At 47.1% G+C, this 25,314-nt stretch overlaps 1 protein-coding gene across 1 annotated transcript; it reads left to right on the plus strand.

The window, feature by feature from the left end:
• Positions 1 to 10,942: 10,942 nt before the first annotated feature.
• On the plus strand, positions 10,943 to 21,277 carry UBE2R2 (ubiquitin-conjugating enzyme E2R 2; the record flags this gene model as incomplete). Its single annotated transcript, XM_010143202.1, has 4 exons — positions 10,943 to 11,035; positions 15,189 to 15,286; positions 19,162 to 19,296; positions 20,708 to 21,277. Coding segments are annotated over 4 exons (546 nt in total), but the record flags the coding sequence as incomplete, so codon positions are not given.
• Between the last annotated feature and the right edge of the window lie 4,037 nt (positions 21,278 to 25,314).

Consider the following 25,314-nt stretch of genomic DNA (forward strand, 5'->3'; position numbering starts at 1 on the left):
GAAGGGCAAAGCTGAAAAATAAGTTGTTCAAAGATCACTAGAAGGATCTAAGTAGAAAGTGATGTCTTACAGTAGAAAACTTGCTTTTTTTTCTTCAGGTATCGCCTGTTCCTGTAGATACCCATAGCCATAGATGCAGCACCTCTTGCAAGAGCTCTTACTGTCAGCCTACTACTGCCGTTTAGCTTGGTACTCAACTTGGGCTGCTCTGGCTTCTCCCACTGTTGTATTTGAAGGCTTTCCTCCATGAACACTCCACACTAAAAGCAGACGATTCATCTACCGTAGGTCTTGTCATCTTGTCCCTAGTGTGCCACTGGACGATCGCTCATCTGTCACATTAACTTCTTCTGAAGTTAATGCCACTTCAAATCAAGAATAGTATCTATGACATGGTTAAATACAGGAAGAAAAATTAAATTAGTTTTAATTTCCCCCCTTACCCTCCCTTTCTTGGTACTGGTAGGCAATACTGCATAATGTTAGAGCTATTTAAGGGTTGCTTTTAGTCACATGTTTGTACAAGTTTCATCTCACTTTCCTACAAGATCCAGCTTTTTTCATCCAGATGATCAGATCCCTTGCCTATATTCTCACCTTACATCTATCTCATTAAATTTCTGTTCTTACCTTGAAATCCTCTTGAGTGGTAGTGACTGCTACTCTTACCTTGTTTGTGTTCAGAATTAATGTAAATTGTTACAATTAATTAGGCTGAAGTTTGAATTTCATGGATGTTCAATTGTGTACTGAGCTTAGCTCAATTGCACTGGTTCTGCTTTTATCAGAAGTATAAAGAGTACCTTGAATATGTACGCTGCACTGCAGATGAATCAACCTGCTTTGCACCTTTTTGCTGTCTTTTTCAGGAAATATTTCAGCAAACTGAGGATTCTGGCTTTATCTAGATGTCACATTGATCATTGACATGGCAACTAGTTGGAACGTAGGTAGAAATATCAATACTAGCTTTTACTTCAGTGTAGTGCTTCCTCTTGTATATCCATCTGGCCAGAAAGATGTCTTTTTAAGCATCCCCCTATTAATGATGATCAAGAACAACCCTTTTATAGATGATTTTTATCTAACCATGTGCAATTAGATTTTTGTAATGGATCATGGTTGGTACAGCAGGGAGGTGACTTCCTGGTGGTCTGCAAATGATGAGGACTGCATGTGAAGGGCTGTGTTCACCAGTAGCTGTTTCTTTAGGACCACGTTGGCAGCTTGGGGTCTGGGATACCTAACACAAGGCAGCTTAGTTCAAACAACAGTAGTAGTTTGGAGCCACTGAAGGCCAGAGCAGCTGAGTGTCTTGTCCTTATGGCTATAGCAGTAGTACTTTCTGATCTGGTGGGTTTTTTTAAGCAGACGTGTAGTGGAAGAGCTCATCTCCTTGCGTATACCTTGTCATGTCATTCTTGTAATATACCTATTACACATTGCAGGAGCTGGTGCTGCAGCAGATTCAGGCTGCTGCTTTAACCCCACAGCCCAGGCAAAAATACTCTGTAGTGTGAGAAGTAGCAGCTTGATACTCTGCAGGTCTCAGTGATCTGCCTCTGTATTTTGATTTTTGACTTAAGGTGGGTGTCTGTGTTCTGAAATCATTAAAATAATTCAACACATCATTTGAACAGGGATTCTGTTCCTTAGTAGGCCAAAGCTGAAACTGAGACTACAGGACTTCAATGTTGTGGAATTTGGGGGGGCTTGTCTTCTGAAAAACTAAATCTGAGATCTGAGTTGGGATTCATTTTTCTTTAGTTCTCATCCCTTGCGGTGCAGCTTATTGGCAACCAAATCATTGCTGCACATAAGTAAACCTGTGCCGATTGTCATGGAGTGAGCTCCAAATCCTCTAATGGGCAAGGCAGAAGTGAAAAGAGGTAGAGAACAGCACAATGCTGCCTCTTGAATTTGGTGCCTCACTAGCAAAAAAACCACCCAAAACATGTCACTGTAGAAACAATAGCTTTAGGAGCGAGGCTGTGTGTCAGCTAATGCACTTGTTTTAAACTTTAAACTTGATCTTTTTGAAGCAGCCTATATGGAGCTGACAGGCACATCATTATGCAGTAATGTGCTTTTTTGTCTCCAGTGTGTACTTCTCACTAGTGAATACCTTCTGACATAGTGCTGGCTCCTGCAGTGAGCTGGAGGATGCTGGGCAGGGAGGCAGCGTGCATAGGTGTGTCAGGTGTCACTGGCTCATGAGATTAGACACTGCAGGCAGGCTATACACCGAGGCTGTGCATAACATGATTGTATTAGTACAGCCATATACCTCTAGACTGATATGTTGCTGATGGTGTCTCCACACTAGGAGACAGTGCTGCTGTATTTAGCTCATCGGTTGCAGGTGTTACAGCCCAGCAAACTGTCTTACTACTACAAAGTGTAACCTGTGTCTGCGTAGATTTACGGCCTGTGACCAGCTCCAAATTGGACTGTTTACCATCAGTAATGAAGTGGCTGAAAACTAAGTAGCAGAGCTACCTAAGTACTTAGTTGGCTTCAGTGTGACAGCAAGCCTAGACAAGATTTCGGCTGTAGTTCCTAGGTGCTGCCATTCAGTTTCTAGAAACCTATATCCTTTCCTTAAGGAAAGGCCGGTGTGCCAGCTTGAAGTCTCGTCAGAACTGCTGCCTGCCATGCTGAGAAAGGCGAAGTTGTATAACACTGCAGCACAGTGCTGTGGTTTACACTTCCAATGCTATAAATACTCCTTTCCCCCGGCTGCTTATGAAAGAGGTGACTGCATCGAGACCTGCCCTGTGTTTTTAGCAGAACGTGTGACAGGCTGTCCCTTGAGAAGAGCTTTCCTCTTGCATCCAGCCCAGCTTCCATATGAAGATAATCAAAGCATTAGTCATTCACTGACTCATGAATGGTGCTTGTTTAAAGAATTGTCTAAAAATAGTTAAAACAGGCTGAAGGAAGGAGTGTTTGTATATCGGGCTAGCTTGGACCTCTCTTCACTCAGCAGATGCAAATGGTATGACTTGCTTCACCAAACAATAGATCAATGTGCTGTGTTTTGGTAAGTACACAAATGAGGAAATGAATAGATGAGTCCATAGGAACTCTGTGAAGCCTAATGCAAAATTCTGCAAAATTGGGATATTTGGGTCATGTTTACTTAAGTTTCAGCAAAGTAAACTATAGAAGTGATGAGCATAAGTCTGAAGTACATCATACTGTCTTGTGCTCAACTGGTCTGTAGACAAGCCTATGTGTAAATCTGCTTCAGGGTGAATTACTTACACAGGTTGTAAAAGTTCTGAGTATGAGATTGAATGTGATGCTGAAGATGTCATAGGCTGATGCAGTTCTTAAATGATCATCTGAACTCAAACCTGGCAAGTGAAGCAGGTGCCCAGTGTCAACCCTATACACACTTCCCTATACACACAACCCTATACACAGACTTCCATGCATGGTGCCAGAGGTGCCAGTAATGTGGTATGTAACAGCCTCATATTCCTGCCACTGCTATAGCAGCACTATTATTTTTACATAGTGGAGAGATGGAAAATTGCTTTTTTTGAAGCAGACACAGACTGTTTCTAGAACAGCTAAACTCCTGTTAGAGCTTTACCGGCTCAGGTTCCAGCATTCTCAGTTATACCTGCAGTGCTGCTTATTTTGAGTGCCAGCTTCTCTAAAACAGAGACCTAAGAGCAGATGTATGGTTTGGATTAAACTTAAGGTGCAGTATTGCTAAGTATACTTGGCGGCTTCAGCAAGTATTCAGCAAGACACTATAGGGAGACTTAAGTTTCACACACTGGGAGTTAATCTTCCTATTTTGGCCAAATGGGGAAGTTAGTGTGTCTGTACAGATATAGATAAGAACTGAGTCATCTGTTTCTACCCAGAAAATAGTCATACAGACTAGCCTCTCTGCATAACACACACCCATTGAGCTTGATTTCAGGCCATACAACTTGTGTACAGTCTGCAGGCAAACAGGAGGAGTCAGACCCAAGAGCACAATCTCAACACGAGGCCTTCAGTGATGGCAAAAGTATCCTCACATCTGGCCTATCAATGATCTCTAGTAGATTCAGTCTTAAGGGTTTTTCCACTTTAATCAGGCCTGATCATGAATGGAATGAAGGCTGACTTGGGGGCAAAATTTGCTAAAAAGGCAGCATGGGAATTCCTGGGAAAATACAGAAACCTCAGTATGATGTCAGCTTTCTTGTGTGGGAATTGGAAATTGCTTCAGTGCTCAGCTCATGTGGTCAACGCTGAGTAAAGCTGTTGGCTCTGCATCTTGCCTGTGAAAGAGGATGAAGTAGTTCTGTTTGATGTTAGGTCTTGCATAGCTGCTGGCAATTGCCTTTTCTGTGATGAGATGGCAGACATGCAAAAAATGAGTGAAAATGGAAAGGTTATAGAAGAAATACTTGGATGGTTCAGGATGCCACTGTTTCTGACTCAGTATCTCGGTATCAGCTGGATGCTACAGCTCCTGTGGTTGTTGCAGTTACGGTGTTTTCTGTAGCATCCTGTGAAGTCAAACTGACAATACAAGTATTGGAAGTGAACCTGGTAGGTGTTAGCCTAATGTAGGTGGCTGCTCCTGTGATCTGCTTCTTTGCCTGAGCTCTGAGGGCACTGAACTGGGTAAAAATTGTCAAAGTAATGTGGCTGTGTCTTAGGGGTTTGTACTAAGGCGTTTAGAAGACTACCCCTATGTGGAAATGCTCTTGCTTTGCCATTATCAGCCTGGGACATAGAGCTGAGGCAGGAAAAACCTCTCTGTCAAACCATGAGCACTGCAGGACTGACCTGTACACAGCTGGCCCAGTGCTGCTGGGGCTGTGCTGGCTTCTGTGACTGGAGAGGGGAACAGCCTCAAGACTGTACAGGTGGCCTCTGGCCAAGGGAAACTTCTTATTCGGCTTCCAGCCTGTCCCCAGCGAGCTCTCCACATGAGAGCATTTAACAGCTGCCCTGGCTGAAGCTGGATGCTCCCTGGCTCAAGAGCATGGACAATGAGTGTTTCTAACCAGAGCCAAAGTGGTTGTCATGCAGTTCAGACTGAACACCACAATCAGCTGGGCAATTCTATGGACTGTAAAAAAACTCTCTGCAAGAAAGAATTATCCTCTCTAACTGCTGATCTGCTTGAGATCCTAAACACAGCTGACTTGTGCAGGGTAGCTCAATCTCTAGATGAGTGGCAGCTGCCATGAACAGTTATTGTCACAAAGGCTAGAACCTTTAGAATGAACTTGTAGGTTATGAAAGGGAGACAACATTAAAAAAAATCCTTCTGTGTTTTCTTCATAGTGTTAGGAGAAAAGGGTTTGGTTTCCAGGCGCTGCTTGTTCTAAATTTCTGTTTTATTTACTCGAGTCTCCTGAGAGATGGCCCAGGCAGCAGGAGTGTGAATGTATGAGTTCACAGAAGGCTGGATGTAAACCACCATAACAGAGCTGTAGTGAATTCCCCTGTATCGTTTGGCTCAACTATGGCTTTGTGTTTTAGTCCTGATTTTCAGATGTAAGGAGAAAAACTGGGTTCTTTAAAGGTGTAGTTGTAACTTTGACCATCGTATCACATGCTCGCTGCTTTGGGTGGGGTTGGGCAACTTAAATAATTTCAGCTCTATCAATGTAGCTCTGTGGACAGGTAAATATTTATTAACAATCTACTGTTAAAAGAAATTTTGGTAAAAGGAAACCTAGCTTATACCAGTACTCCAGTGGAAGTGACAGCTTTTAGTAATGCCCCAGATAACTAAACTGGAAGTGTGTGCAAGATATGATGTAGTGTGAAACAAGAATGGGCTCTTGCCTGTCAAACCAGTCTCTGCTTGTGTAAGTTAACCTCAATTCTTGACTCATATTTGCCCTACTGACTTGTGGCTCTATTTTATTTTTTCTTGTTTAGAAGCTTCATGTCCTTTTTGAGATCTAGTTCACTCTTCATATCCAGGTCTCTGATTTACATACCTCACGAAACAGTGCAAGTAATTCAGAAAGATTTGCTGCTGTTAGTGTTCTTGTGGCCATTGCAGCAGCAAGGGAGGTTTCAGGACTCAGAAGATTTCATTGGCCTGGTCACTCATCTTCTGATGTCGATCAGAGATAGTGTCTTAGCTCTCTAAAAGCACAACAGATGTCAATCAACAGTGATGTGGTGCTGCTGGGAAATGAGGCCAGAACTGGCCCTAAAATATGAGGCTAGTGGCCACTCTAACATAATTAGAGTTGTAATATCTAAGTCGTGGTCTCTGGAGTTGAAATGGTGATGATGGTCCTACATTCGTTTTTTCCTTGTCTAATAGTTGACAATGCACTTTAATGCTGCTTTACAGGTCCTGAAGCTGGACAATATTTGGTCCTTTAAACCCCATTGGTGTGAGGAAGAGGCTGCTGGTACTTACTGCTGACCTCCACCGAACGTGTTTCTGGCACATAGTATTTAATACCGCATGCACTAATCCAGGCTTTAATGTGGAAGAGGGGAATTCGTTAGGTGAATCGTATAAAAGCTTGACGCACTAAAAGCGGTAAAGGGCATTTTGTGGGATTAGATTTTAACACTTAACCCAGCAGTTGTCGATAGTTCCTGCCCTTCTTGGTTTTCCTGCATGTTCAGTGTACGGTGTAGTTAGCAGCGTGCTGGCAGGAGTCATTTGTTAGGCGTGCAGCTCTGGGAAGGGATGCTGTGCGCAGCGGGGAGCTGGGTTATGTCTTTTACAAAGAAAAATGAGGAGGCCTTGTGCTGTCTGCAAGTGCTGTAACTCTTACCAAGGCAGGATGGGTGATTTGTAGGAGACTTTGGTGATACCTGCACACAGTCTGTAGCAGATGACTATGAAAGAGCACAAAATATTTTAAAAAATCAAATGCTTCCATTTTGTTTCTGATCCTAAATACAGTTTGCAAAGGATGCTTAATTTCACTGATGCTGCATGTTCATAGGGCTTGCATTAAGCTTCTTTTAAAATATTATCTTTAATTGTCACTTCCAGAAACTCTGAGCAGTTGCAGTTTGGCTGTGGTAAAAGCTGCTGGTACTCCTGATTTCCCCAAACCAGGTCAGTTGTGATGCTAGTGTCCTTCCAGGACATGTGTGCACTTCACCCCATTGCCCCCTTGCAATGGTCAAACAGGATGGATTCACTATTCCTACCCTGGCTGCCTAAAAGTCGGATCTGGGTTTTCTCAGCTTGAGAGGACTAGAAGAAATCGGTGTCAGGCTGCAGAATGTCGTACCGCTAGGCTGGAATAAATACTGCACTTCTAGACAGCTGCAGCCAGGAGGGAGTCCTGCCTGTATTAGTGCTCCCTGCTGAGAGGGAGGTGATAATCATATGTAAGAGTCCAGTCAAGTGCATTGTGAGATCTCCAGAAACAAAGTCACTGTGGTACTTATTCACAGTGACTGAATGAGTGGTTAGTAGGAGCATTAGATTTGTATTTTTCTGGCATACATAGATTTTGCTGTGGCTTTGCCTTATCTAAGTAAAAAAACCCCCAAGCAGTCACTAATGAGGATGCCTGGGAGCAAGGCAGTAAAATAGAACACACAGTGATTATTCTGGTAGCAATATCTTTAAAACGTGTGTCATGGTGTAATTTAGAGGTTGAAGTTCTGTGCAGTAGATGTAACTGCCTATAAAGGACTGAACCTTCTGCCTGGCTGGTCTATTCAGTGTAACATCACAAGAGTTTATTCTTTTTCTAGGGACTGTAAATATGACTAGTTATAAACTGGAGAAGGTGGGAATGGTTTGATTGTGATCTCCACCCTCCTGACTATTGAGTCTGTGGTGTCAGAGCCATGGCAAGCAGGCAGCTAAAATCAGGACACTGAAATAGGATTATTTCTGTTCAGTTTAAGCTCAGCTAGAGAGTCAGGCACATGGTGAATGCAGTAGCAGTTGGATACTTGTAGGTGGGGGACCAGGCTGTATCTTTAGACTCCTGAATTAGTTTGGCTGTAACCGAGCTAACACAAGCTGCCCTAAAACCATGCCATTCTCTAGTAGCTAGCAGCCTGGCTGAACTTACCAGAAATAAGCACAGATAACTAGTGTGCCTGACATGGCTGAAATTGTAGGGGAAAAACCATTCTGTAAGCTGTACTTAAAACAAGTTTAGTGCTTATTTCAGTCTTTCTGTCTCAACAACATGTTAAGAATTGGGGTTTTATTGAAAAAACCTGACCTGTAGCCATGGCTGTTGCTGCATCTTTGCAAGCAGTCTTGCAGCATGTTTTAGAAAATCCTTGGCTTGCTTAACCCTCCCAGAAACTCAAATAGCACTGAGTGAGAGCGGAGTGGGTTTACATAATTTCCCATGATTTCTCTTACCAAAGAGGTGTGCAGTAATTCTCTGGGACCTGTTTGTAATGCCTGGGAAAAGTGTTTGGTTTCATTTTCCAGATTCTGGATGATCTCAGCACAGGGACCTGAAAGTGGCTTTTTTTGTTTGTTTGGAAAAAATCCCTGCCTGTAGTGTGGGATTTCCAAATTCAGTGGCTTTTGGCTCTGACATCATGTTTCTAGAGAAGCTTCACTTGCTTTATGCTCCAGTACAACATCTCAGTGTGCTAAACACAGGGTGGTTAGAAATGGCTTAACAAGTAATGTGACCCTGATTTGTCTAAATAAGCAGCTGGTTACAGGCAAGCTTGGGTCTCAGCTACCTGTTCATGAGAGGAAGAGAATTCTCTAATTTCTCTCCAGCTACATTTTCTGGTGCCAGAGCTTGAGAGGCATTCTTCATGTGGGAAGGCACCAGCTTTATTTAATTCAGTAATGATTGTTATTGTAGGCAGACATATAGCCCTTTTCTGTTGAAGAGTTGTGGCTACAAGACAGGGTCTAGAAGTTTGAAACAGCCTTCTAGCATCTACAACTTCTGCATGAGTGTGTCACGTAAAGAGGCCATAACTGGTGCTCAGCCTTTGCAGAGACAAAACCCTCAGGGTTAGACAGTTTGAGAGCAGGAGGGTTTTACTGAGAGGAATGAGATGTGCACTCTCAGCTCCTTGACCATGTTTGTGGGGTATAAACATGGTAGTGTTGGTACATTGCTGGCAGTCTGCTTTTTTTGGTTGCCTAGACATTACACTTGTGTAGAAGATACGCAGGTTCTGCCAAGAAATCTTGTAGCTAGCTCAGCCCTGAGTTCTGTTCTCTCTTGCATATTTAATCTCAGTCCTTAGGCCATTTTCTGTCTTGGATATCACGAAACTGCACGTAAGCACAGGAATGGGCTTTTGTGGGAAAACCCCAGTGGTCTGGAGGATCCTGCAGCTACACAATGCAACCACTTGGGCTGGAGCGAATCTGCTCTGCTCTGGGTTAATCTCTGCTCTGCTTCCAGTGGAGGGTGGCATGCTGTAGAGCCAGGCACGTCCTTGCTGCAGCAGATGCTCACTCCTAGGGTGGTGTGGTGACAAGAGGCATTCACTTGCTCTTCTTGGAGCAATGCCATTTGTGTAACTGACCTTAAACCGTGGGCTGGGATTAAGTGAATCATAAATCTCTTGTTTGTGAGCGTGCCCTGGCAAATGACTGTAGGGTGAGGACTTGGTGCTGCTGTAACATACCCACCCACATACAGTCAGTATCACAAGTAGGCATGTACAAAACAAAGACATGTGAGCTGCTGAGTTTGTTTCACCAAGGTGAACAGAAAACCTTTTCTTGGCTGCCTGGCACTCTGGCTCTTTAAAATTTGGATTGTGAGGCAAAGGCTTATGCTGATGTGTAAGTAAAACTGTAGCCAGGTACTTAAGACTCAATAATCCAAGCTGTTTGGTTGCTTGCTTCTGTTTCTGGGAATAAAACTTCCTGTAGTTTGTTCTGTTGAGTGACATCAGCACTTTGTCCAAGTGGTGTGGCTAGATGCTGGAGTGGAAGAGGGTGGCCTGGGATTCTGCTCTCACCATATGCATCCTGCTTTTGGAAGTCTCCCCTTGCGTTCTCAGTCACGCATGAGCCTCACCATGGTGCAGGGGCCAGGAGATGATTCTCTGGAGATCCCCACACTAGACTGGTGGTGGGAATTCTTGGTGGATTGAGCAGTGTCAAGGGCAGGGGTTTGTGCTCCACAGTGCAGCAAGCAGTGTGCTTTTAGATGGGAGTGGGCTTGGCCCTTAATCAGTCCTGATTCAGCCCTCCTGCCTGCTGGCTGGCTTTTCTGACTGCTGTGGATGGCAGGACAGCACAGAGAAGTTAATACCCAGTGCCGGCATCTCTGAAATCTTTCCACAACTGACTCAGCTCAGAGTCTTGCCCCACTGCCTGCTGACTCCAGGGAAAGTAAGGTTTGCTGTCATTGTCCATCAGTATTTGGTTCATCAAGGTACACTGATTTGTTGAACAGACACAGATGGTATTCAGACTAGGGAAGTGCTTGTGGTCGCAAGAAATGTAGTGTTAGGAACACAGGTGGATGGACCAGCTTAAGTCTCACATAAGAACAACAAAAACGTTTGGATCACAGTAGAAGAAATATAACAATTTTTTCCCCCACACAAAAAGAGCAATTAAAAATATTTGCATTGGCAAATGTAAAGCAGGTCTGTTAACCGCAGCAAACATTTTTAGCCTGCTTCTGAACCCAGGAAGATAGCAGTAATATCTTGAGTTCCAGCTTTTCAAATCTGTTTTACCCTGTTTAAAACAGTTGTTGGATAGTCCTTCTTGACTTAGGACAAGTTGTCTTTTGGCTTGTTTTCTGAGTGTTACCAGCCCAGGTCAGTCTTGGTGTTTAGATTTTTCTTGTTCATTTCATGTTTTGCTCATAAGAAATTGTGTAGAGTTATACTGTGGGGTCACATGGGCACTCGTATATAAAATGATCAATTTAGTGGCCTTAACTGAAATAATTTTTTCCAATTTTTCACTGTAATGGTTGCTTGTTGATCCCTTGTTTTGCTTCATGACTAAAATATTTTGCTTTTTTTCCAGGCTCACATTAAATTTCCTATTGACTATCCGTATTCACCACCTACCTTCAGATTCCTGACCAAAATGTGGCATCCCAACATTTATGAGGTAAGGTGCTTTTTAAATAACTTTTTTCTCAGGCATGTGAGAAGGCTTTCTACTTCCTTAAACTTCCAGAAGTATTGTAGGTACTGAATGTCTCTAGCCATAACTGAAGCGGTTAGCTGTCAACTTCCAGGCCGAGCAGTTAAAATCTAGATGTTATAGGAAATGTTGTTTGTGTAGGCAGGGATGGAGCAGCTCTCGTACCTTCAAGTGCAGCAGGCAGCCCCAGCTGAAGCACCATACCATAAGTGGTGGCAGTTTTTGGGGTTCTTAGCTATGAGAGGTCTTTCCCTGCTGTGATACTTGGCCAGCTAGTTGTTCTTCATATGCCATTCAAATACAGTGTTGTTTGAGTATGTCCTACAAAACTGTGTGCTGAGGGAAGAAATAATGGGAGGTCTATCCCTACTGTGATACTTGGCCAGCTAGTTGTTCTTCATATGCCATTCAAATACAGTGTTGTTTGAGTATGTCCTACAAAACTGTGTGCTGAGGGAAGAAATAATGGACAAGGCTTCTGCAGCAGACAGCCTACAAATGAAAAGTTTTGGACTTGGGTGCTCCAGCTGCAGAAAGAAGTGGAGCAAGGCTGGAGTCCACCTTCAGGAGTCAGCAGGGCCCAGTCAGCCTGGGACAGCAGTGAACAGATGCCTCAGCACTTAGTGTCTGCTAGAAAATTTGAAGTGGCCCGTAGTTCAGTGCATATGCGGGTCATGTTCAGAGCGTAATGCTGTGGGCTGTCAAGTCCTTCATTATGTCATGGTACTACTGCAAAGCAGGTCTGGAAGAGGAGTGATTTTTATATAGAAGCAATTCATTCAAAATTACCAAATGTCATAAAGCTGTATTTGAAAGCTGAAGGCCTGTTCTGGCTCAAAATTTGACTTTAATGGAGGCCAGTCAAATCCTTGATGAACTCTTGGATATCCTAGACAAGTGTCAGCCTGCTAGGAGTACTGATTGAATAGTCTGATAGCCTTTCAAAATGTTCCTGTTGGTGCAGCTCTGTCACCTTATCACAGGTCTTCCTATTAGAGGTTCTGCAGGTTTCTCTTGGACCCACTTCAAAACAGGAATGTCATTTCTCTGCCTTGCTGTGAACAGCTGATTGCTTCAGTTGATGCCTTGGGCTTGGAAGGCCCTTTTCTAAGAAGTTATTGTGGCTAAATGTCCAGCTAGGAATGAGTGTGCTTCAGATGTCATGGTGCAAACTCCACTGATGGCTTAGTAAGTGGCCAAAAGCCTCTCCAAACTTTTCAGTGCAGAACGGGATAGTAATCAGCTTTAATTTCTGGATGCTCAGGGGGATTGCTCTAGGCCCAGGCACATCCTGAAATCAGTCATCTGACAGTTTACTGACTTGAGTTTTGGAGTTGATATGTAATCCTGCGTGTAGGATGGTGTTTCCCTTTAAGGTCCTGTTTCAGTTACATAGAGTTTGAGACATAAAGACAACTGTGAGACCTGCAGACTAATGCAGGTCTGCACTATGGATGTTGATGCTGCATCCAGAAATTCTCATGCAGAAGGCGAGTGGGAAACGTTTACCAAAATGGTATGTACAAAACAAGTTTTGGAAAGGACCTCTCCCAGTCCTGGTGGGAAAGATGGAAAACTGGCTCTACAGACAACTGAAGGGTAGGAGGAGAAGCTAACCTGAAACTCGATGGGTGTATTTTGGGGTTACTCTTCACATACTTCAGCTTTGGACTTTGTGTGCAGTATTTCTTGAAGTTGAAGGAATCTGAAGCAGCTTGCAGGCTGTTTTGGAAACAACATTTAAGCAATGAAGATGAAGCACTGGGTTAACTCCAAATGAAACTGAGAATAAATCAGCAAAAGGCTTGAGGTTTGAGGGTTTGTCAGGAGGAGGAAAATATCTTTTAGTGCAAGAAAGATGAAAGAAAGTAGCAGTTCGCAGAATCTGCTGGTGGGACCAGATGGAGAGGCTGGGGCTGTTTTTCCAGTTCTGAGCAATGAGACTTGAGTATCTTGAGTGGCTTCCCCATCTCCAGTTTACTTGGGTCTTCTGGTCAAATTCTGGTAAAGCTGCATTCGCTTGTTCTTTATTTTTGACACAGCAGTTCTCAGTCGCAGTAGAAGCATGGTCTCTTTCCCGATGGCAGGTGAATACCTAGTCCCCTTCGTTTATGTCTTTCACAAGTGTATGTAGGCAAAGGCGCTCTCCTTGACTGTGCTGGTGCCTAAAACCTTGTGCTGATCTCATCAGGACCCATGACACCTAATCTACCCTTCCAGACCCTAATGCAGTGCGGCCCTGCCTGAATTCCCAAATATGTAGCATTGATTGTTGCATGCTGGAAACTTCTGGCATCCTAGCTTCCTTTTGTGTTTCCTGTTGCCAAATACCTGCTCATCCAGGTGCTGCTGACCAAATCGCTCAAGGAACTTGAGTGCTCTGATGGTTCTTCCTGGCCACCAGCTCTGCATTCTCCTAGGAGGTGGTTAAACAAAAAAACCAGATAAATTCGTGGATGTTATCTAGTAAAGCCAGAACAGGCTCTGAATATAATCTGATGTTAGTGATATTAACTTCACCTTGAAATTATAAGAAAAAATTATTTCTAGATTGCACAAGTCTATTGGAGTCCTTGTTACAGCAAACTGTTCCAGCAACATAAGTGCATGCCTGGGTGTTCCACAGCTCCAGGTGCTGCACTGCTGTGTGTAGTTGTGTTGTTGACAAAAACCTGCTTCACAATGATGAGGGTTTGCTAGATCAGCATTCCTGGCAGGTCAGTGAGCCACTGAAATCTGGATACCAATCACAAGCCTCCACTGTTGAAGCAGGATCTTGTTTGCCTACAAAACAAGAGTTGATGTGTTTGGGAGGCCCTTCAGGTGAGCGGCTGCTTTCTGTAGCAGTGATTGCTGGCTCGGGCTCAGAGGTACAGATGCTGTCGCTGTGAGCAGCACTGATTGTGCTCTGGCTCCTGTATGTCAAGCAGTGTTGGAGAGTCTCAGGACACACTGAGACCAGGTGCTTGGGGAACTCCTACCCTGTGATCTCTGATCCACAGCTTCTCCCTTGTTTTGTCATCAACCTGTGCTTGGATCACAGTGAAAAGAGACAGTGTAAGCATTGCCCATGGTCCAGGATGTGCCACCTGAAGGTGTGGGGCTGCCTCTGAGAACTTGTAAATCATCCCAGCAGGTAACTGCAAGAAGCATAAAGCCAACAGGGCATGGAGCAGCCAACATCTGCTGTCTGGCCTCAGGCCCCATCTGCATGTTCAACCCATCCTGCTAGAAGGCATTGGGACCCCACAGGTGCCTGGAGCAATTTCAAGTGGAGAATATCAGCTGTGGTGAATACTGCTACAGCACTCAAAGTGATCTCGTCAGGGTGCTGTTGCTGATGGAGAATTGGTTTTTTAGGCTTCTTAACATGTTTATAAATGCTAGACATTATGGAGCTTTAAATCTACATTCAGGCTGTAACACTGGAGACTAAAACACAGATTGGGGCTTATGTGGCAGTATGGCTTCCTCATGCTGCCAGAGTATTCTTCCTCTTGGGTGCTGGAAGAGGTTTTCAGTGAAGCCTTCAGAGACCACCTTCTGCTTTTTCACCTGATTTCAAACAGCCGTGCCCTGGGGTAGCAGCGTAAGCCTGCCCTGCACCATCTGTTCAGCCTCCCCGTCTCCCAGGAGAAGCAGAATCTTCATACCTGAGCTGGTAGAGTGTGCTGAACCCTTGAAGTCAAAAAATCCTATAGCTAACTCAGCTACTGCTGGAAGCAAAAGAATTTTTTAACCCTGCTTTGGGTCTCCTGTGACTAAAGCTCATTTCTATCACTGTGACAGTACATGCTATCTGGAGACCAATTAAGTTTTATGTGACTTTATTGCTCTTTTCCTTGTTTTGCTACATTTTTTTAAACCTCTTGATATCTTTGTTTTGTACTGATTTGAGGACAAACCCTGTTTAGCAAGGGAAACTTTTGAGCCTATAAATAGAGTAGGCTCAGGAACAATTGAGAACTGTTTCCATTTCTTAAGTATTTTTACTGACACTTGGGGTGATCATATCAACAAGGTTGAACTGTTCAGAACGTAGCCAGAGAGGTGGAGTTGAATCATCAGACCTCTGCCTCGAGCCAGGCTATTCTCACCTTTTGTTTCTGTCTTGCAGAATGGAGATGTATGTATTTCAATTCTTCATCCACCCGTAGATGACCCACAAAGTGGAGAGCTGCCATCTGAAAGGTGGAACCCCACCCAAAATGTCAGGTAACTGAATCTGATGTGAAATGGTGACTTCAGAGGCCTGTCATCTCTCTCCAAGGTTAAGGCCTGTGTTGGGAGAGGGCAATTTAAGACTTTGAGGGTTTTAGGCTTGAACTGAGCGGGAACCAGAGTTACCAAGCTGGTATCTGAAGATACTGGAGTGCTGTGTGTCCTGATAGGGCACTAACAATGCAAAGACCTCTGTCCTGTTCACAGGGTTTCATGCTCTTAAAGCAAACTCTCTCAAATGTTCTAGCTTGTCCCAGTCCGTGTTAGCCTATGCTTGGGTTTTTCAAACTCCTCCAAGATACCACTAGTGGAAACAAACATTTGAGTATTCAGGCCCAGTAGGAGTAACTTTGGAGTAACTTTGTGCACGATCCTGCCTATGATTTGCCTTCCAGTATCTGCCACTGTCTTCTGTCCTGCAGCATGGTGCCCTGAGCAGTTAGCCAGGTACTTTCCTTCCTTCCAGAAAAATGATCAGTGAGTACCAGAGGCATTCAAGGCTGACCTCCTTGGTTTTTGAAACACCAGCTGAATTTCATCTTCATGACCAGTTGCTGCCGATGAAGAACTGACTAGGTGGCAAGCCTCAGCCTATAGTTTGGAAACAGCTCTGGGGCTTTACTTATATTGTGCACATGTTCTGAGTATTTCATTATATACAACCCTAAAGATTCACATGAAACTTCTCATGGTGCTAGTTCTCTGGTTTCTGCTCTCCCTTAGCATGCTGCAGTTTTTGGTGCTAACTCTGTTGGAATGTGTTGGGCTCAAGGGTGACATTTGGGGAGGAAACATTTGTTTCCTCCCAGCTGTTTCTGCAAACAAATAAAACATGTCATTAACCACTAGCCTGCTACCAGCATCACCCGTTGGGCTAAGTGCTGACAGAAATGTGTCCTGCTGGGGTCCCATCTGGCTTTGCTAGGCTCCAGAGTGTCAGATGGGGGACAGCAGGGCTGGAGGTGTGGGAGGGAAGTGTGCTCATAATGAGCTGCATGTGTAACCTGGGGCTTCTCTGGAGCTACTGCGTTCTGTAAATCCTGCTGAGTACTGACCATTTACTGCAGGTGACTGGTCAAAGTGTCTCAAGGGCGGCATGTCATTCTTCAGCTCTGAGAGCACCTGTGCTTCCATCTCTGGTGGTGTCAGATGTGCTCGTTAGGTTTCTTAAACACAGTCAATAAGGACTTTCCCATTGCTCTCTGCTAGTCAAGGCAGGTGTAATTAGATCAGACAAGCATCCAGCAAGATGTGAAGGAATGCAGTTGTGATCTTTCCTTGATTTTCTTCTTGCATCCCACATCTCATAAGGATGTGGAAGTGGTGGCAGGACTTGAGACCCTGTGATCATTTTAGATGCCCTTCTCCATGTTTCTCCTGTCTCCATGCTGCCCTTTGAGGTGCACAGACCAGAACTGAGCACGGTATTCAAGGTGTTAGTGCATCTGTATCTTGTGAAGACGGGTGATGCCACGTTTCCTTACCGCTTTGTTTCCTGAGGATGCCCATTTTTGTTGGCTTTTTTGGCTGCCTAAGATCCAGACAGTTTTTGCAATCCCTTCAATGCAATAACCGGATTCTTAGTGCAGCCTAAGCCAAAACTTTTTGCTTTATACTGGAGAGCAAAAATGTACTACAGCAAATCTACACCTACCTCTAAAGGTGTTGTCGAGAGGCTATGGTGAGGGTTAGCAGCTGGGACAAAACCCCACCCTTTTTCAACAGGTTTATAGCAGGGTGTGCTGGTTGGGAGCACCAGCCAGTCTACGTAATGTCTGTCCTGGATGAAATTCATCTCTCTGAGCCTTCTGATAAGAGAAACGCACTTGACAGGGTTCTTTCCCTGAGCCTCTGCTGGTCAAAGGGTGTGGAGGGACTCACTCTGAAGAAAGCAGCAGTGTAAACATGTAAAACAGCTCACTCTTCTCCAGGATGGGGTGGCCGATGTCAGCAAGCAGAAGGCAGGCTTGAAATCCCCTCTCTTGCTAAAACTGGCTTGCATGAACCAGGCCCACACAACCTCTCCTGAGAGAGAAACGGGTCCCTGGCAGCACTGCAGAAGGTCAGTCTGTGTCCAGTCTGGTGCGGTTCCTATCTGATGCTGTTTTCAGTCCCACTTGGCTGAACTTTTTTGTGGTTTTGATCCTGACAGATCCTGTGTGCTTGCATCTCTTCCTGTTACTGTACCTTGTTTACCCACAGCAGGAGGGTTTGAGCCAGAGCAGACTGTCCTGCCCTTAAGGTACCAGCAGTGGTGGAGCTGATCTAGTGTGCTAGTTGGAGTGAAGAGTGCAGAGAGCCTCTCACCATTGCCTTGGTGTGTGTAAGTGGCTCTGCAGTGACTGTGGAGTCTGGGGCACCGCACTGGAAATAGGCTCCTCCTCACTTTGTTGATGGAAGTCTGGTGGAGCAGCTGCTACATCCAGGCATGAGTTCCTCTCCTCAGCCTTCCCCAGACTTTGCTGCAGTGGTGCTGAAGCGGATGTGCTGGCTTTACAGCCTTCTTGCTGAGATTCAGAGGCTTTTACGGTAATTCTTGAGATGAAGTAGAAGATGGTTTCTCTTCTGCCTGTCATACCAGTCTGACCAGGCAGTTTTTTCCAGAGCTGCTTTTCCTTTCTCCTACTGAGTTATATCATTTGGAAAATAAATTGTATAAGGCTCTCTTAATAGCTGTGCTGAAGAGTCTGGCCAGACACAAGCATTTAGTTCTAAAACCTGTCGTGATGCTCAGCATCCAAATGACCAAGCACTTCCTGGAACTGCATCCCAGATGTATGATCTTGTAGATATGCTCAGCACGCACCACTCTGAATGTGTCCCTAAATCCATGCGGCTGCAGCTGGGGCTGTAGTCTCCTTCAGTTATGTTCTGCAAAGCGGTTCCTCTGTACTACTGTATTTCAAGACTTACTCCTTGTCCCTTGTTCTTCCCTTGCATTTAAATGGACCGTCTGGGATGTGCGAAGCTATTGTGGTGGTAGCTACAGCCAGGTGCCTGGGTGTGTAGAGCTGCGTGATGTGACTCACTGAGTTCTGTGCTGGTTGTGGCACTGGAGGGCTGAATCTCTGAAGTGCAGAGTTACAGGAAACGTGGGAGAAGGGTCTGGCCGAGAGAGGTGGTAGCCTCTGGTGAATGCCAGTGGAGAGGGGCAGCCAGCTAGCTCTGCGCTGCTGACAGGAGTCCAGGAAGGCTGTCTGGCTGCTGGGGGTTGTGTGACTGACTCATGCTAGCTTTGCTGGGTACAGGTAGCCAAGTCTTGCTGGTCCTTGACTGCCTGCACAGGTATTGAAAACATCTGCCCTTCTCTCCCCCAAGCTGTGATGGAGTGCTGCTACAGCATCCTTAGTGATGGAGGAGCTGAGGAGGGCCAGACCTGTCTGCAGCTTCAGCCTCTTGTCACCAGAGGGGCAGGTGTAGCAGCACAGCCTTATCTGATGTCCTGGGGTTGTAGTGGCACTTCTCCCTATGCAGGGCAGGTACAGAGCCTTGCGTTTTGTGAGGGGCTCAACGTCACCAGGAACAGGCTCACCAAGCAGGTTTTCAGCCCTGCACTGTCCGTGGGTGGTGTGGTCAGGCTCTGCTCTGATCCTGGCGTTGCCTGCAGCCCCACCACAAACACAAGCACAGACATGGTCTGTGGTTAGGTGGGATGCCTGAGGTTTGTATTGTTACCTCCCCTGTGCCAATGGCCAGGGTCTGAAGTTCATAAATATCTGATTTTGCTTCCAATATTACCTGTAGTCATCCTGAGCCTAAGATTTGACTGTAAACAAGTTTCTAATGCATCACCTGAAGAAGTGATCGTCATCATCCATAATCCGTGAGTGCATTAGCTCTGACTCTGCTGCTGTGGTTACCTCTTCCAGGACTATCTTACTGAGCGTAATCTCTCTGCTTAACGAGCCCAACACATTCTCTCCTGCCAATGTGGATGCGTCAGTCATGTTCAGGAAATGGAGGGACAGCAAAGGGAAAGACAAGGAGTATGCTGAAATCATAAGGTAAGCTGTGCCATGTGTTGTGCTGCACCACTGGCAGCCTGCTCTGAGTCCTCTAAAACAAGCTGCCTGCAGAACTTGCTGAAACCAGCTTCTCACTCTGGTTGCTCCTTTGGAAATGAATTTTAGTGCCTTAATTCCCAGCCCATGTTTCTGGTGCCTCGGGGATTTTCAGCACGCAGCAGTGCAAGCTTCTGGAGCAGGAGGACTGGGCTGATCTGTCTTCAAATTGTTCTTGTCTTAGACTAGTCCGGCCCAATGCTCTGCAAAACCTGTTGTCCACTAGTAAATCCCTGTTGAGGTCCCCGCGTGCCTTTGAGTGCTGCCTGCACTGCTGGGGACATGAATCAAACTGACTGCATCCTACTGACTCTGTGCCTAACGCCCTCATGAATCGTGATGTCCCTCCAGTTCAAAGGAACGTTGGTGGGATTTGGTGGGTGTTTGCAGAGCTGTGCTCTTAGCTGGAAGCACTGTTCAATCTTGATTGTCCTTTGCGAAGTCTGTGCTTCATCAGGTGCTGTAGGGAGGTGATGTAAACTCAGCTGTTGCTGTGGAGCAGCGGGTGGGCAAACCTGTGCTGCAGTGGGACCACTTGTCATGCTTGCCTGGGGCAAGACTACACCTGCATTGACTCTGTTGGCTGGGTGTGCAGACTCACCCCTGGCTGGAGCCATGCAGGGCGGTCAGGCTGTGCAAAGAGCCTCGCTGGGAGGTTGCGGTCAGGCTGTGTGAAGAGCCTCGCTGGGAGGTTATCTCGTCCCCTGCAGCTCCCCTGGCTGCAGTGCAGTTGGAAGAACTCTGTAAGCTGAGTGTGGCAGAGTGACGAGTGGGCAGGTGAAGGGACAGGCTGCCATCTGCTCCTCTCCCTGCTGGGAGGCAGCATGGCCAGCAGCAGTTCACAGCCAGAGCCCATCCTGGGGTGATGGGGAACACTTGTCTCCCGGCAGTCCTGGAAGTGGCGCGGGGGTTGTGGCTGCGTCTCGGTGTGCAACCACGTGCTCTGCCTGCTGTTACCCTCCAGTGGGAGCTTGGAGCTGCCAAATGTTTGTGGGAACTGCAGTCCGGAGCGTGCTGGGGTAGAATTGTCAATAAATCATGTTGGGAAATCCCTGACCCTCCCTTTTGCAGCTGAGGTAGTGGGGTTTGCTCTGAGCTCTGGCAGGTCGCTAACGCGGAGTCCTGTAGAATAACTGGCTTCGCCTGTTGCTGAGAGCGTGTGTGTTGTGAGCACCCTCGGAGCGTGCCCAAGCCAGGGCTGCAGGAACTAAATCTGTTTCTAGTGCTGCCTGTGGCGCTTCAGCCACACACCAGCGCTCCCAGCTGCTGGCAGGGCTGGGGCTGGCCGGGGTGGGGAGCCGCGCTGCTGTGGGCACTGTCCTACTAACACTACTACTGCGTTCTCCCCCTGCAGGAAACAGGTTTTGGCCACCAAAGCCGAGGCAGAGAAGGATGGTGTGAAGGTTCCCACTACGCTGGCAGAGTACTGCATCAAAACTAAAGTGCCTTCCAATGACAACAGTTCGGATTTGCTTTACGACGACTTGTATGATGACGACATTGATGACGAAGACGAGGAGGAGGAGGATGCCGACTGTTACGATGATGATGATTCTGGCAACGAGGAGTCGTGACCTGCTCCCCCCGCGCCCCTGTACTGCCCTGCCGACTCAGGCCAGAAGGGAGCAGCGGTAACCTAGCAGCAGTCCAGCAAAAAAGTGTTGGGGGGGGGATCAAAAAAACTTTGTCTCCTGCTGTCTCCTGTTGTATGGATCTGTTTGCTCCTTTTTTATGGACCTCTTAGAGACCCTCCACAGAATGTCTGAATTCTTGCATTCTTAACCCCTTTCATCACTGTATCATGATTTCTTTTTAAAAAAGAAACTCCCCTCTCACTTCTCTACGAAACGCTCACAGCAAAACAGGTTTGCTCGCGTTTAGATTCTTGAATTAAATACAGTCTTGCATTGAGATGTTTAATGTATTTAAAGCTGGAACAAACCCGTTGGAAGCTGGGTGTTCAGGAGCGCAAGTGCTGCATTTACTGGGAAGAAAAAAATCCTCACAAAGCAAATTGCCAAGGTTTAGCTGCTCCATTTACAATAATAGCGTGTGTACATTCGTTTAGCCTTGTGGTGGTGGCTTTTCCTTTATAAGGTGTGGGGCGGAGAGTGTGAAGCTACTGTGTGTTGAGCTCGATGGGGTGTCACTGAAAGGTACAGTATTCCTTTTCAGCCTGCTCCGAGTTATGAAACGGCTTGGCCCCTGGAGCCCCAGAGGGCACAATCGGCTTTTGTCTCTGGAAAAGACGTGTGATATGAACCCTAAAATAAACACTTTTAACACTTCACATCCGTACCACTGAGCCCTGGGTTGCTATTTATTTTTTTTCAGACTAGGTTGGGGTTGGAAAAGTTCAGTTTAGCTGCGCTGCTGGTACCTGCTGCCAGCTGCCCCTCTCCTGAGAACAGAGGCGCATCCTGCTGCCCAGCAGGCCAGCACTCATCCTGAGCTGCTCTTTGGCAGTGGGAGAGACTGGTAACCTCCTGCCCCAGTGCTTGTCAGCAGCCCTTGCGTCCTGCAGACCAGATCCAGCTGCCCTGAGCCTTCTTTCTGTTGCTTGTGTAGGTAACGGGTTCGAAGAGCAGCTCTGCTGCGGCTCTGTGGGGCTGGCAAAGGTCAGAGCTCCCTTCGGTGCCTGCCTGGGGTGTCCAGGCTGTCCCTGTGGCTGCTGGGGCGGAGGGGATGGAAATGTGCTGGGCTCTCTCCTGGCTGGCTGGGGCTCAGGTGGCTCTGTGCAGCCCCACGGGACAGGGGTCTGCGGTGCTTTCGGCTAGGAGAGGAGCCCAGTGCAGGGCTGGATGGCTGGTCAGCAGCATGTTTCAGCTGGTGCACTGAGCTCCCTCTGCATGTTCTGGGCAGCTCTTGGCAGAGCTTAGGGCCCTCCCTCGTGGACACGGGGTGATCCTGCATGCTTGTACCTGCAGAACCTTCTTCCCCAGTCCCTCAGCACCCTCACCCCGTTGCAGTGTTTGTCTTGTTCAGCTGGGGTGCAGTGGCCTGAACCCATTGTTGACATAATCCCTTGTCCAGCAGCCAGCCCTGCGCTGAGCCCCGGCACCTCCAGCAGCAGATCTGGCCCTGCGTGGGTGAGACCGTTCCTTCCCACGTGTACAGAGGCAGTTAAGCTGGTAAGAGCTGTGGGCTTGGCCTTTCGCTTATGCCTTCCCTTGGTGTATCTCAGGGTTCTCAGTGGTACGTCACCAGCTGCAGTGCCTCAAGGTGGAGCACTCCTGCCTGGGTGGGAGGGAAGTTTGTTGTGTCATCAGCTTGGTGGCTGTGTCCTGGGGCGAGGAGCTCAAGGTGTGCTGCCTGGAGGGAGAGGCAGGGAAAGCTGGTGGGGCTGTGTTTGAGGTGAGCAAGGTGGGCGTGTTTGCAAAGCGTGGCTTGGCTGGGGTTTGCTGCAGCAGGAGGGTCCCTGCTCCTCTGCCCCAGGGTGTGCTGGAGGTGCACCCCTCTGCCCAGCGCAGAGTCAGGGCAGCCTAGGTGGTGACACCTTGGCCCTCAGCGCTCCCCCTAGCAGTCCCCCTTCTGCTTGCATGTTACCTGGGGAGACAGCTGGACCCCTTCTGGAGAGTCCCATATGGGCTCCTTCAGCTCATCCTTTGAACAGGGACTGACTCAGCCCCCGGTGCCTGTTGGATCTGGCAGTGGGGCTCCCCTGCATCTAGTGGTGGTGTGAGGCACTCCCAGGTCACTCTGGTGCTGGCGGATGAGTCCCTGGCCCTCCGGCCTGCAGGGCTGGTGTTGGGGCTGCACTGGAACAGGAAACCCCCCCTCCAGCTCTCTGGGGGCTGTTTGGGGGTGAAGAGCAGAGCCTGCCAGTGCTGGCTGTGCTGCTGACTGGGTTTGAAATGAGGATACTGCATCTTTCAGGATTTCCCTTGTCCTTTTGACCGTCTTCACTGTATACTCTCCAGTGACTTCGTTTTTCCAAGCTCGGTGTTGTAAGATGCATTATCATGACTGTTCTGTTACCCTTTTTTAAAGACAAAAAGCAGCCTATTCTGAGAGCTCCTCCATGAACCAGGCGAGTTTCTCTTCCCCACTGTCCTGTGCAGTGTCATTGCTTGTTGACTTGCTGGTTTCCTCTTTTTGAGATATTGAAGTACGAGGGTTTTTTGAAATTATTTAAGATATTGCAGAAAAATGTTTACCTGACCTGTGTATTCTGGGTTTTTTTTCTTTTAACCCTTTTCTCCTGTCTCAGCCACTATTAGCATTTACATTTGCAACTACAGGCCCGTTCAAATGCAGTTTTCAACCATTCTGAAACCAGCAGGGTACACTAGATTTCTTAGTAGTTTTCTTAGCTGAAATCCCAGATGTTTTCCTTTTTTTCCTTCAGTTATAATTTACCAGAAAGAATTAACTGATGCATTTTTTGTGTTGTCTTCCCCTTCAGTAGTTATATTTTGTCTTTTCTGCACATCTGTCTACTAATAAAAATGTGAAATGAAAATATCCCTGGACTGTTACTTCCCTGTTAAGTGAGCTGGTTTACGTGCATGGGTTTCCGAAAGCCTCGAGTAACAGCTCTTCACGAGTTCAGAGCTGCTCCAATACTGCCTATACCTACATATACACAAATATCTAGAAAGTTACTGGAAAAATAAAGCTGCCCTTTGATGGGTGCCTGCCTGAAGCCAAGACTAAAGAACGAGCTGATTGACTGACTGAGAGAAGTACTTTGGCAGAAGGCTGTAGGTTTGCTGTTCTGTCCAGGCTCCCTACAGCAGGAGGGGGACACTGTGGTCTCCTCTGATGGTGGGGGGACCAGGGCTGTAGGCAGAGCTGCTGCTGCCAGGGCACTGCTGGGGACCAGGCCCGGGGCAGAGCTCAGTGTCAGGCAGTGCAGCAGGGAGCCTGCTTGCTGGGGAGGGGCCTTGGGCCTGCTGCAGAAGACTGGCAGAGGAACAGAGGTTATCACCACCCATCCTTCAGGGTGCCTCATGCCTGGCCTGGACTGTGCCCTGCGAGCTGGGAGGGAAGAGCGCTGCTGTGCCTCGCTGCTGCAGTCAAACGAAAACGAGCAGGACGCGTGCACAGGAGTGGTACTTGCCTCATGGGGCAGTGCACAGAGCGGCAGCTGCTGAGTCACATGTGGCCGGGGCCTGAGGGCTTCTGCTATGCAGCTGTGCTGGAGAAATGCTGGTGGCATTTCACAGCTGCATTCCCAGGTGAGGCCCCACCTGGAGTGGGTGTCCACCTCTGGAGTCCTCAGCACAGGTAAATGGAGCTGTTGGAGCGGGGCCAGGGAGGCCACAGAAATGATCGGAGGGATCAAACACCTCTGCTGTGAGGACGGGCTGAGACAGCTGGGGTTGGTCAGCCTGGGGAAGAGAAGCCTCGGGGGAGACCTTACTGCAGCCTTCCAGTGCTTGCTTAAAGGGGGTTTAGAAGAAAGATGAGGACAATCTTTTTTTTTTTTTCAGCAGGGCCTGTTGTGATGGGACAAGGGGTGATGATTTTAAACTAAAAGGGGAGATTTAGACTAGATAAAAGGAAGAAATTTTTTTACCCTGAGGGACACTGGCACAGGTTGCCCAGAGAGGTGGTTGAAGCCCCATCCCTGGAAACATTCCAGGTCAGGCTGGGACAGGGCTCTGGGCAACCTGATCTAGTTGACACTGTCCCTGCTCACTGCAGGGGGTTGGCGTTCATACATTTGAAGGTTCTTTCCAACCCAAACCATGTGAGAATTCTATGATTCACAGAGTCATCGCCATACTGGGGAAAGGGACTGAGAGGGATGGTGCTGTCTGGCTCTGACTGGGATCCAACTTATTTTTTTTCTCCTGCCTGGTTCCTACAGCTCTGAGCTGCCCAAAGCTGCTTTATCCAGCAGAACGGGTGTTACCAAAGGCAGGACAAACCCTCCAGCCTGCTCTGCTCAGGGTAAACCCAGCTGGCACTTGTGCAGGTTCCCCTGGCTCCCCACCCAACCACCACCACCACTTT

This window comes from Buceros rhinoceros, unplaced genomic scaffold, assembly GCF_000710305.1.
Source record: "Buceros rhinoceros silvestris isolate BGI_N320 unplaced genomic scaffold, ASM71030v1 scaffold30110, whole genome shotgun sequence".
Classification (NCBI taxonomy): domain Eukaryota; kingdom Metazoa; phylum Chordata; class Aves; order Bucerotiformes; family Bucerotidae; genus Buceros; species Buceros rhinoceros.